Raw genomic sequence first — 12,814 nt, forward strand, 5'->3', positions numbered from 1 at the left:
AATGGGGGCTTATGCCAGGGGGGTGCGTCGCCTCGCCCACCTCACGACGCCAAGTCCAGGGGTCCCTCTGAGCAAATCTCCATGCAGGCCCCCTTCTCATCCAAAGTACTTCCTGGCAGAATCTACTGACTTGCTCAAGCTACAAACTCTGTGGGCATCCCCTTGGCCTCCTCCACTCATGATTGTCTCTTACAGAAACAACCCAAGGAGCAGGGTCGGCTGCTGGGTAGCGTGCCACATGCCTGTTTAGCAGATTGGTGTTGACGGACTATGCAGGTTATATATGTCGAATCAGTCTTATGGAGTAGTTACCTGATTGATACAAAGTAATTCCAGCTATATCCCATGATTCTTCATAAACACCTATTAACAAAGGCATCAATCTGCCCCTCCAAGTCACTATTTAGTGTCCATGTCTCACAGCCATAGAGTGAGACAGGGAGGACAAGTGACAATGATCCAGATCTTTGTTGTTTGACACAGGTATAGGTATCGACAATGCCATATACTTGTGCTGAGCAAATCCATAACACCGTGGGCCAAGCCAATCCGCCACAAGACTTCCTGACAAGACCCAGTGTTGCTCTGAACTTTGTTACCAAGGTATGTGAAATTTTCCAAGATGTGAGTGTCCTTACCACATGCATGAACAGACTGTACTGTTTCATTTAGCAAACTTCCAGAAACCTGTACCTTGATCTTGGCCCAGGAGACCTCAAGTCCCAAGGGCTTCGCCTCCTCATTCAGTGCCTTGAGAGCCATCACCAGAACCTTGACTTATCAGGCATTGACCCAGATTACTCAGGCACCTGAAACTTAAGCAGATGAGATCGAATGCACATCAGCAGCAGATGGGTGAACACTTTGCCCAGCACACTGAGCAGTGTAATACCATGGTAATTGTTGCAGTCATGTCAGTCCCCTTTCCTTTCCAAAAGGGACAACCAATCCCCATTTCCAGTCAGGAAGAATGGCACCTGACTGCCACACGGCAGACAGCACCGCATGCAACCCATGGATCATGGCTTCACCCCCAGCTTTCACCATCTTCATGTTGATATTGCAGATCCCAGCTGCCTTTCCACCCTTCAACTTTCTCATAGCCTCTCAAACCTCCGTAAGAGAGGGTGGAGTTTCATCTATTGGTAGATCAGTAGACACCATCTGCAAACCAGACAGAGGGAACTGTCTGCATGGGGGCTCTGCCACATACAGCTGCATGAATGTTGACAGTTGACAAGGTACAGCTACTGGTAGCTACTGTGTGAATGCTAAAATGTGTGAACAAAATTTGCATGAACTGAGACATCTGTTATATTTGTATTTTTATTAAAGATGCATTTTTGTGACATAGCTCCACTGCCCACTGTAATAGCTTGTATGTAATTGACTAATTTGTAGTTCAAAAATATCAAAGACTAATTTTTTTATATAAATATTTCCTCTTGCAGTGTGGCTGTTCTTCAGCTGAGTATGATGAAGATAACTTTACTTCAGTTGAGTCTGAGTGTGGTGGCTAATCTTTAGATGATTTGATTGATTTGATATTTGCTCTTGCAGTATGGCTATTCTTCAGCTGAGTATGACGAAGATAACTTTATTTCAGTTGAGTCTGAGTGTGGTGGCTAGTCTTTAGATGATCCCCATAGAATCACTGTCCATTTACATTAGACATGCTGATTGAACAAAATCAAAACTACAGCAATATTGAATAATTGTGATATGTATTGAAAATTTTCATACACATAATACATATAGTGCAAAATAATTTTAGTACATATGCAGAAATAACACATATTCAAATATGACCATTTACAAGGGACAAAAAAAGTTCCACCATTCAAATATAATTATGAGGAAATCTTTTTTTCTTTAAATAAATATTCATATGCTCACACCCATGTGATTTTTGCTGGCTTACTCTAGCAATATACATGAAATTTAGATGAATTTTTTTTTATTTCATGCATTTGTCTGGACTTGCCATCTACCAAATAACTGCATGAACAAACTCATATTATTGCAGCACAAAACATTGCATTATCTCTCTCTCTCTCTCTCTCTCTCTCTCTCTCTCTCTCTCTCTCTCTCGTGCACTCAAATACATCACTCCATAATTGCAACTACTTGCCATATACATAGTATATGATAGACACTGCTACATGAACACAAGGAATAATTAAGATGGGAATAATTTGTTAGGTAGACGTTCATAATTCAGAGATGTGAAGATACAAAACTCTTGAGCATCATTACTGTCCCCAGCCACATGGGTGTAAGGTTTGTACTTGGCAGGAACATAATTAACACAAGAAATGCTTAAAGAATCCTCTTCATTCATACATTTAAGGGGGCCGTTCAGGCGAAAAATTAAGAAAATCCATCAAAAATGAAAAATTGAAAAAAGAATCCTCAGATGCGTATGCCCTTTGAGAATCTAATTATGAAGTTTTCATTAAAATTCGTATTACTTTTTTTCTTATGGGCGTATAATGAACCCCCCATGCATCAAAGCAATGCGTTCGGGGGCTCACTCAGAACATGAATGAAAGCTTCCATTCAAAGATCTGGAAGAGATGTCAAAAAGTCAAGTTTGCTAGAGCATCAAGAGTCCAATTTGTTTCCCAAATCATCATCCTTCACCATAATTTTGGATACAACAAAGAAAATTTTTTGCAACATCAACTACTCACCCAAAATTCAAGAAAAAGATATTAAAAGGAAAAGCATGAGGAAGAAGAGATCCAAGAACATCAAAGAGAAGAAGAAAGAGGTGACATATTTTCCATAAGCATTCTGAAACAAACCTGGGAACAATGAGTAGCTTGGGAGCTATGACACCCCACCTCAGGCTGAGGCAGTTGGGGGGGGGACCAGGAGCCTTATAGACAATATTTTATGCCTGGACATCAAAATATATGACTGAACATGAAGATATATCTTTTTATATATCATTACAAGTTAATGAAAGGATAAATGCCATGATATCACATCGTTATGTTTGAATGTTACGTATTTAAAACTTTACCTGGCCGCATCTCAAAATGTAAGTTATGTACCTTTGCACTTCAATTTCTGCATCACTTTTCAACCAATTTTGATGAAACCAACACCAAAACTATGCCTAGACTTGTAAGAATCAAACTATAGCGAGTTTTTTCTCGTATATGATGTGACTGAATCATGGTGTATTTATGTCTGAATTTTTAGGGGGAAATTATGACCATGAAAGTTTGAAAATTTATATTCCACAAACTAATGATTATTGATACAATATTTTGCTAAACTTTCGTTGGCCTAAAAATTGTACTATAATAATTGTTCCCATGTAGAGCAATTATTATAGTAAAAATAGTCTTTTCCAAAAAAACTTCAAATTTTCCAAAAATGGTCATTGGTAGAAAATGGAAAGGTGATAGATTGCTTTTTATGGGCTAAATCTTATACATAGGGTGTCCTTTATGTCTGGTATATAAATCATGACACTAACCCATTGAATAAAGAAAAAAAAGGTAAAAAATGGCTGGCCCCCTTAAGCAATCAAGTAATTCTTGTACAAAGAACCTTCTTCCTCACAAACCATGCTATTTAATCCTCTTCATCAGTAGTGGCTTCATCCAGGCTGATGGTTAAGGTTTCCAGGAGATGATCCACTGCATCATCTTTATTCCTGTACTCCTCTTCTATTTGTGTAATCATTTCCATATGTGTCCTCCAGTCTTCTGTAGATACTTTAGCAAGTGCATCTGTTATAAGATTTTTAAATTTTTGCGATGTTTTATCAGCATTTGAAAATTCCCTCTTTATCTCTGATTTTACATTATCCCAAATAAGTGCTATTGGGTTCAAATGATCATGATAAGGTGGAAGTCTCAATACTTCATGGCCTTTGCCATGAGCTATTTGATCAATTTCATATGCATATTTATCTTTGTTAGAGTAAGCCAAATATAGGAGTTCTGATTTGGAAATGGATGAGTCATGGGCAATATTATTTTCCACTAGCCAATGAATAATATCTGATTTTTTCATACTTCTGTTTGGGACTTGGACTCCCAGTTTTGAATGACCTGGTGAATTGTTCACTATAATCAATGAATTGTTTGAAATATTTGGTAGTAGCTGGTTCTCTAACCAAGTTCGGAAACATTCAGGACTTGTAGCATTGTGATACCGTGCATTACTGCCAGTCTTAGGTTTGAAAATTAACAAGCCTCCTGGCACAAAACCCTTTTTTCCTCCTGCATGCACAACAACAAACTGTGCTCCTTTTTCTGTTTTTGATTTTGGTCCAACGGTACCCAACAACTCTTTCTGACTCACATAAGTCTCACCTACATACACTTCTGGGCGAGGGTTACTGATATTTCTGTTGTTATTGAGTATTCTTAAATATTTACAACGAGTTGCTACAATATCCTCTCTTTCCATCAGTATTTGTCTCCCACCTTCCATCTTCTTGTACTGAAAACCAATTTTTCTAATAAGATTGTTAAGGGAGCTTCTACCTCCTGGAAAGTTAATAGGGGGTTCTTTAACCATTTCAAGTAAGGTGCTTAATGTAGGAATTTCACCTCTTTCATAAAAGGAAAGAATTTCTCTTCTAACACAACCTTCATCAAAATCATTTAAACTACCCAACACTGGAGCCCATCTCATCTTAGCAGGAGGTGGTGATTCAGTCCAGCCCTCTTTAAACTCCTTTTTCACACGTTGCACTGTGCGCACTGCTACCCCAGTGGCTGCCGCTACCTTGATTTGAAGATCAGTTTCACTTAGTAGCTGATTTCGGCTCCGGAAGTAATCATGAACCTTCATAACCATTTTTCGGGTCTGGGTGGTCAATTTCTGGGTGCTCCTTAAATTATTAATGCTTTCCTCACTTAAGGAACTTTCATTGATTTGAGTGTGCCGAGTTGGATGTGTACTTCCAGCCTTGCCTGAGAAAGAGGTGAGACAAAACATAAATAAATAAATCTTACCTAGTAAGCCCCTCATTGCTAGTTATTGCTAATTGATACAATTAACATTGATATTCATTGTTATAACTATTATTATTATTATTATTATTATTATTATTATTATTATTATTGTTGTTGTTGTTGTTGTGTAGCTAAAATATGAAATGAGTATAGACAGCTGCTCAGCATAAACAAACAGGTCCTGTCAGCGGTAGGTCTGGGCAGGTACTGATACTAACAGTACTGGCTATATGACATTGTAACAGTACCAGACTGCTCAGTTCTGGTAGCGCTGGGAACCGACAGTGCAATATTCAGTATTCTTGATACTGACAGGTCATACAAACATATGTAGATAACTGCTAAGACTGAATATGCCATATTATTATTACTCACTGGGGTTTAGTTCACATTAAAAAAAAGGGGGATAATTAGGTATAGAAATAATACCTACAAGCAAGATTAAGGGAACACATCCCACAACTGTCTATGTGTGATGTTCAAAATAAGAAATATTGGTTCTAATTGGCATTTACTGCTTCAGTACTGAACTGTCTACTGTTAATTACTTCTTCATAATCTTATAATAAATAATATTTACTTTTTTTTTTTAAGTGAGGGTACAACTGGTATCTTACAAATAAAGTGGTACCTCATGATTCGAACTTAATTGGTTCATTTGGGCTGTTCGAACTGAGAATGTTTGAATTAGGAAGCAATTTTAATATTTGCTAGGACCTACTGGTACCAGAATTGGTCTGTCTTATAGACTCAACAGCACTGCTTTGAGATGTAAACAAACATGGCAGAGACATCAACATTCAGAGGGGTAATGGGTATAAAGTTCATGCACCATATTCCTTTATTATTATTCTTCATCATAAGTCTAGTTGCTGTAATATTCTAGTATATTTTTAAAACTTAAGGAAGAGTGAAATTTCAAACTTGAATGTGCTTCAGTGTTTGTTGAACTCAATCGTATATAGAGTAAGAATGTTAAAAGTGCAAAATGGAAAAACAGGCATTTGTACATAAAGAATAACAACCAATCTTTTCAATATCTCTTCAGTATTATCCATAAATTGTTTGTGTTTATCAATCAAACAAAGTTAAAGTTTTATGTGTATTACCTCAATGATCCCTGTCTACTAAAGAAACATAGCGTGTCTTGTGCGTGTTGTCAGGGTTGATGTACAGCCGTCCACTAATTTGTTTAGGTACAGGCATTAAGTCACTTAATTTTCCTTCTGATCGGTGTCATTTTACATGAAGTAGTGGTAAATACTACTGTTATACACATTGTTATCCCGCGCAATTGGGCTATTTTTCAAGAGAGTGTGCGGGAAAAAAATGTCAGTCTCGGGTTGGCGGTTTTTGAGGCTGGAGTCCGCAGTATCACATTCACCGACCTGCCTACACTGGTGGCTTCGTCTGCAGCCGTTTGTTTGTGTTCGAATTGTGATGCACATTCGAAATGGAGGACAAAATTTGCTTGATAAATGTGTTCAAATTGGGAATTGTTCGAATTGAAAGGCGTTCGAATCACGAGGTACCACTAAATGAATAAGAAATCTAATACCTAACAAACTAAATAGATGGTTAAATATATAAAAGATTAACTCTTAGAGATTATTTTGTAAATCAGCACTTACAGTATTACTGTAAACTTACTAGAATTAAGGTGAACCATAGTTTGCCGATCCTCTAATTCATTTTTCTCTACACCCGATAACTGTTTCTTGGATTCTTGAAGGACCTCAGAAGAGGAGGGAGAAAGGGACCTTTTTTCTCCTTGGCTGAACACCCCCTCCACATCATCAAAAAGTATAGCTTCATGATTTACTTCCAGCTCCTCTTCTTTAATCTGCATATCTTCCTCCTTGATAAGGACCAGCTCACCTAAATAAGTCATCTGCAATAAAAACAATTTACATTAAAGGAGCGCCAGCTATTTTTCTCTTGGCAGTAACAACAGAATTCAGCCCATGGCTTTGGCTAATTTGTGGAACAATCTTTTTGGAATGAAGTACGAGTCCTGTAGGGGGTCAAATGGGCCAGTTCGCGATTTTTTTTACGTATTCCAATTTTTGGCAAATTTAATATTGTCGAAAATTAAAAGTTCATAACTCATTTGATAGATGTTTTAATGTAGATTTATAATATTTAAAACAAATACAAATTTATTTAATTTAAACATACCAAATATGATGATAAATTAAAAAAAAAAAAATAAACCACGAAATTTCACCATCATAAAAATTTTGTGTAGCTCAAAAACTATACAAGCTAGACGTAAAATTTAAAAAACATATTACAGCCCACGATAGCCTCTCTAGTTGTTGAGCTATTAAAGCTTTAGTAAAGTGGGGGCAAATGGGCCACCACATTTTTATCGGCGTCACAGACACCGATCAACAGATTGTCCATCTTGTTGTTCTCTTCAAGTTGTTTTCCTGGCTTACCCATGCATTGTAGACATGACATTGTAATATAACATTTGTTAGCCCTGATGAACCCTACAACATGGCAGCTGCTCCTAGTAGGGCCTGATGGTCGGCCCCAGCCCGTTGTGGCGCAGGCAAGTGTTTATAGTGGCGCCATCTTTCCTTTCCAGCATTTTACATTTTAGACCCCTAGTTACATAATATAAATTGTTGGGGGGGTGTTGGAGGGTCATGCGACGCCAATCTAGCACAGTTTTTGTGCTATTAACACTTGTTTTTTTAGTTTTTAATTTTTTTGGATCTCATAACCTAGGCTCTTTCTTTTCAGAACACCTGTTGAGTTTAAGTGAGTTGGAATTAGTGGGATTATATAACAAATTGATTATTATGTTACATCCCTAAAACAGTGCTACATGCCACACAAAGTGCCTGGAGAGGAATAACCACAACCATGGTGGTTAGATATAATTTATTTGTATTATTACATATTATTAAAGTAATTAAAAGTAGTGGCCCATTTGACCCCACGAGCTGAGGGGTCAAACGGGTCTCACATACCCTACATTAGTTAATGATTTCATATATTTTGAATTCTTCATTTTTTTCAAACATGTCTCATTTTATAGCCAAATGATGTAATGTTCTGATGCACTAATAAAACTTCCAAATTTACACTTATTTTCTGTGTGGCACTCAAAAATATAAATACCTGGCCCATTTGACCCCACTCGACCTAATTCATGAAAAAATATGTAAATCCCTTTGATAACGACCTAATACAGACATCACGGTGTCATTTTAATTGAAAATACCATTGAGCCTATCATTTAGAAGGGTTTTCTTTGTGTCTCTTCATGGGGTAACTATAAAGGAAAAAAATGATAAATGAAATTTTTGTATACCACTGCATTTCTTTTTTGTTAAATATTTTATCATTGAATACAGTACTTTAAAAATCTGTGAATTTGAGGGAAAAGAATACTGTAAAATTATTGAAACTAAATATACATACAGTGGCCTCATGTCCAATACGTAAATTTGGTCAGAGATCACAGTGCATTGGACAAAATTAGCATTGAACAAAAAAAAAAAAAAAAAAGTAAAACTAATTTTGACAGAGAACTTCTGAAAAATACACTCGACCTTCGACTTCCTGGTTATCGGATTTCCCAGACAAAATCTAGGGTCCAGTAATTGTTGGACATATACCCGGTTAACTGTAGGAACCAAAATAAGAATCCTGTTAAAAAAATAGGGGTTTGGCTAAGTTTGGCAATTGCTGGACACATGCCTATCCAAGTCAGCATCTGCAAAATGCACTAGGTGCAAAGTGTAAAGCACATCACGTATTTAATATAGAGAAATTTAACAAATCTAACCTAACCTAACGGCCCTGCTGCCAAAATGCAATGTGCTAGACTGCTCATAAATTCAAACATCGATAATTTGAAGTTTTAAAATTTTCTGGAAGCTAATATAATTACTGAATTTCATTCAGAAAAATAAACTACATCATGTAATGCCAGTATTAACATCATGCAAGATGGTTACATTGATTTTCATATCAGCTGTAAACTTTAGTAACCCTGATGTCACACTAACCCTGTGTCCCAAAGTAATTGATTCTTAACCACCGCAGCCTCGAGGGCCACGCACAGCTTAGTGTGTGTCCCTAACTCTACCTTTTACAGTACCGCTGGGCAAGGCTGCTGTAGTGGGCAGGGTGCATGTGGCGTGAGGGGCGGGCCGCTATCCTTCTTTAGAGCTGTTCCGTATTGTATCGCTTCTTAGGTCCTCTTTCGTACTTCTTTACACTTATATACTTCACTACGCACTCTTAGTTACTTCACTGTGAACACTTATATACTTCACCCTGCACTGAGCTCTGTTTGTCTGTACACTTTGCTTCCACTGACTTTGCTTTTCTATTTTCTTTCATTTTCCTGGCCCTCTCGTGGCTCCCCGCGGCGGCCTGGCTCAGCTGGCGGGGCGCGGGAGGCTCTAGGCACATCCGCGAGGTTTACAGTGCATGGGAAACACTTAAGAGCTACGTAGAGTTACTGTATTCCCCTGAAATGCCATAAACTACCTTAATATCTTTAAAAAGTTGCCAAACGGCAGACTCCCACTGTTATTGCTGATGATGACGATGCTGTGTTGGTTACCGTACGCTTACTGCATGTGTGCTTTACACGGTAGACTTTCCAATTGATCCTGTACAGCCTCGGTTTATTCCATTTGTCACTGAAATAGAATTACTGTTTTCTTTAAATGTCTTTCAATGCAGTCTCTCTCTCTCTCTCTCTCTCTCTCTCTCTCTCTCTCTCTCTCTCTCTCTCTCTCTCTCTCTCTCTCTCTCTCTCTCTCTCTCTCTCTCTCTCTCTCTCTCTCTCTCTCTCTCTCTCTCTCTCTCTCTCTCACACACACACACACTACTCTGATAGCCATAGCTCAGTCAGTTAAAGCGCTGCACTGCCAGGCCTCGCGGCGTGGCAGGCAGAGGTTCGAGCCCCGCTCTCAGGCCAGTTTTTTTTTCGCTGACAGTAGGAGTGGTTACTGCTGTCCCCCCTCGAATAAGGGGGATCGGGTGTGTGGCGTGGGAGATCCTGGCAGTACCCAGAGATCGACTAATGCTCGAGCCTTGCTGCTGGCGATTATATATATATATATATATATATATATATATATATATATATATATATATATATATATATATATATATATATATATATATATATATATATATATATATATATATATATATATATATATATATATATATATATATATATATATATATATATATATATATATATATATATATATATATATATGGAAGTAAAAACGCGGTATATAATAAAATAATAATATATTGACCAACCACATCGCGTCATCTGCTGTTGCCTCCAATGGAAAGTGTCCCCCAAAAATCGTTAATTTTCGGAGCTTCAGAGTTTACAGTTGGCGCCGCCAGCTTGGCGGGGCGGCGCCAGGCGGCACCCAGAACATGGCAGGCCAAGTGATAGCGTGCGAGGTGTGTTATTTATGAGTGGGTGTCCCACAAATTTTTCTCAAGGATGATAAGACATTGGTGAGTTATTTTTATGCCCGCAAGTTGTGCTACTCAAAAATCCCATGTCTGAAATGTGAAAAGCGCTGCTAAAGCCGCGAAGAACCCCCAGTGTGGGTTGTGTAGCCGGTTTTCGTCCCTCCTTTGAGGTCCCGCATGGGGACTGCACTCACATTACCGCCAAGGATTCTAGAGGCTGGACTCCGTGGTGACCCTCTCAAGGATACTTTCAAACGAAACGAAGAAAGCTTCAAAAGTAAGTAGTCTAGCTTATTGTTTGTTACTTTTGGCAATTTATGCATAAACAAACCCATCCTTCACGAGGCGGACTTTCAACTTAGCACACACACCTACCCAATCCCTCGACCCTTGAGTAAAACATCTACATTGATTTTCAATTTATTTTGCTGTAAATGAAAAAAAGTAAAGGATAAAAGTAAAAAAACACAAGCAAGCAAGGATGAACTGAGAAACCCTGTTTATATAGTTTCATAGAACCTTCCAGAAATTACAATAACAGTTTAGATGCTTTTAAACAGCTACCACTAAACTAGACTTCAAGAATGATCTCAAACAGTCAAGAAACTATGAGAATAATCTACTTGAGGATATTTCATGATGCTACAACTGAATGATAATATGCAACTACACGCAGGGATTATCTACTTATTTTGGAAAGTTTTGCGACAAAACAACCGAGTGATAAATGAGACTGGCAACTGCACCGTTGAGGTACACAGACAGTAGATTTTATTTATATAAATATGTTTCTTCTGATTTATTACTGATTTAGTTGAGAATTTGGGTAAAAATTTGATGTTCAGTACCATATACCCTACTAGTCAGTAATTAGTGCTCAGTGTCACAGGGGAAAGAAAGGCTTTACTTGCTGCACCCTAACAAGCGCTGCCTAGGGCAGGCTCCCGCCTCCCCCCCCCCTCCCACCTTGCTATGCCACTGCTCATGTAGTATGGCATTTATTTAGAATTTTCCTAAACAGTAAGGGAAATGTGGTAAGTCTTAACCCAAGAACGTCGGCAGACCCTTTTCTGGGCTTTCACGAGTCGTGGCAGTGGTACAGTGAACCCTAAAAAGGGCTCACCATAAAACCCATAATTCGAGCTAATTGTAGGCGGTCGGTGGTGGCATAGAGCAACCCACCATACATGCCCTGAGTCATTGTGGTGGGTGAGTGATCTTGAAACTTTTTTTTTTTTTGTCATAGGTGGTGCTGTAAGGTCATGGCAGACTGAATTAGCTATCCACACAGTAATCATTTGTCAAATTATCTAAAGTAGACAACAAGGGACTCTAGGCTAGATGCCACGCATCACAAGACTGTTTATTTTGTGACAAACACCACCCAAAAAGAATGGAGTTTGAGTAGAAGTAAATATTTTTAACAGCTTTGTGGTTATGAGAGGAGTACTCCGATGTACATTCCATGCTCTTTTCTTACTTTCAAAATGCAATATAATTTTGCCGTTTCTCGGCCACTTCTCGGCTTTCCCATAGCCAAAGCCCACGGGTTAAGAATTGCCAGAATCGCCACTCCATGGTGTGGCCTTGATCTCACCCAACCTTGGCTAGCTTGGGGAGCAAAGCAGAAATGCGTTGTCTCCCCCACAAAGCATGACGTGACTGAAGCATGCATGAGTTCATTTTTGTTGTATGGAGCAGAAACCAGGGCTCTGATTATGAAGTCAAAGGATGTTCTATAACGAGCTGTGATAGTAGTGATGAGATACATGACCAGTATCAACTGGAGAGACTGAGTACTGAACAAAGTGGTGCGGTGTGGAGTCAGAGAGCTGAGCAATGTTCTAAAAACGTATATCCCATAGCCACAAGCTTTCTATGTTCTATAAATTCTACATTTTTTCCAGTGCCCAATGATCCATCTTGTTGCTTTCAACATGGAATGTTCTACAGGCAATGTGTTGCTAGCTGTTGCATGCCACAGTCTCATGATACATATTGCCTGGTGTTAAATTGGTTGAAACACTTGGTTTAGGCATCAACATAGCATGCAACATGTTGCCATAATGTTGTCTTGGTGGAATCGTGCCTTTAAATTTTGCCACAATGTTGCATTTCTTTCTATCTCATACCCCCATTTTTAATACTAACTGCTCTTCTGAACATGCCACCTGCATGCCTTCATCCCTCCTGCAGACTTGCTGTACAGAACTTTCTATTCTAGCCTACCCTTATGCAGTGCATCTTCATCCTTGTTACTGGTAAACTCTGGAATAGCCTTCCTTCATTTGTGTTTCCTCCCTCCTAGGATTCAAATGCTTTCAAGAAGGGAGTACCAAACTCCTCTCCAATTACTATAT

General features: G+C 38.5%; 2 protein-coding genes across 4 annotated transcripts in view; one reads left to right on the forward strand and one right to left on the reverse strand.

The window, feature by feature from the left end:
• Positions 1–1,312: 1,312 nt before the first annotated feature.
• LOC127001587 (uncharacterized) lies at positions 1,313–9,633 on the reverse strand. Of its 3 annotated transcripts, none has more exons than XM_050866375.1 (3): positions 9,100–9,633; positions 6,633–6,873; positions 1,313–4,940 (listed from the first exon to the last, which is right to left on the reverse strand). In XM_050866375.1, the coding sequence occupies exons 2-3, from the start codon at positions 6,871–6,873 to the stop codon at positions 3,589–3,591; spliced, it is 1,593 nt and encodes a 530-aa protein (XP_050722332.1). In that variant the 5' UTR covers positions 9,100–9,633; the 3' UTR covers positions 1,313–3,588. The 3 variants fall into 3 exon arrangements, with proteins under 3 accessions (XP_050722332.1, XP_050722333.1, XP_050722331.1); XM_050866376.1 differs by having other exon boundaries at positions 9,495–9,632; XM_050866374.1 differs by having other exon boundaries at positions 9,088–9,630.
• Positions 9,634–10,448: 815 nt separating this feature from the next.
• The window catches only part of LOC127001590 (phosphatidylinositol 4-kinase alpha-like), a 74,278-nt gene continuing 71,912 nt past the window's right edge, over positions 10,449–12,814 (forward strand). The window contains exon 1 of the mRNA XM_050866379.1: positions 10,449–10,731. The gene's annotated coding sequence lies outside the window, so the exon portion shown is untranslated. The remainder of the gene's footprint in view (positions 10,732–12,814) is intronic.

This window comes from Eriocheir sinensis, chromosome 21 (genome assembly GCF_024679095.1).
Source record: "Eriocheir sinensis breed Jianghai 21 chromosome 21, ASM2467909v1, whole genome shotgun sequence".
Taxonomy (NCBI): Eukaryota; Metazoa; Arthropoda; class Malacostraca; order Decapoda; family Varunidae; genus Eriocheir; species Eriocheir sinensis.

Coding starts and splice junctions, on each gene's coding strand:
- LOC127001587 (XM_050866375.1), bottom strand. CDS start 6,873: ATGACTTATTTAGGTGAGCTGGTCCTTATCAAGGAGGAAGATATGCAG. Junction 4,941..6,632: donor TATGGTTCACCTTAATTCTA/GTAAGTTTACAG, acceptor CCTCTTTCTCAG/GCAAGGCTGGAAGTACACAT.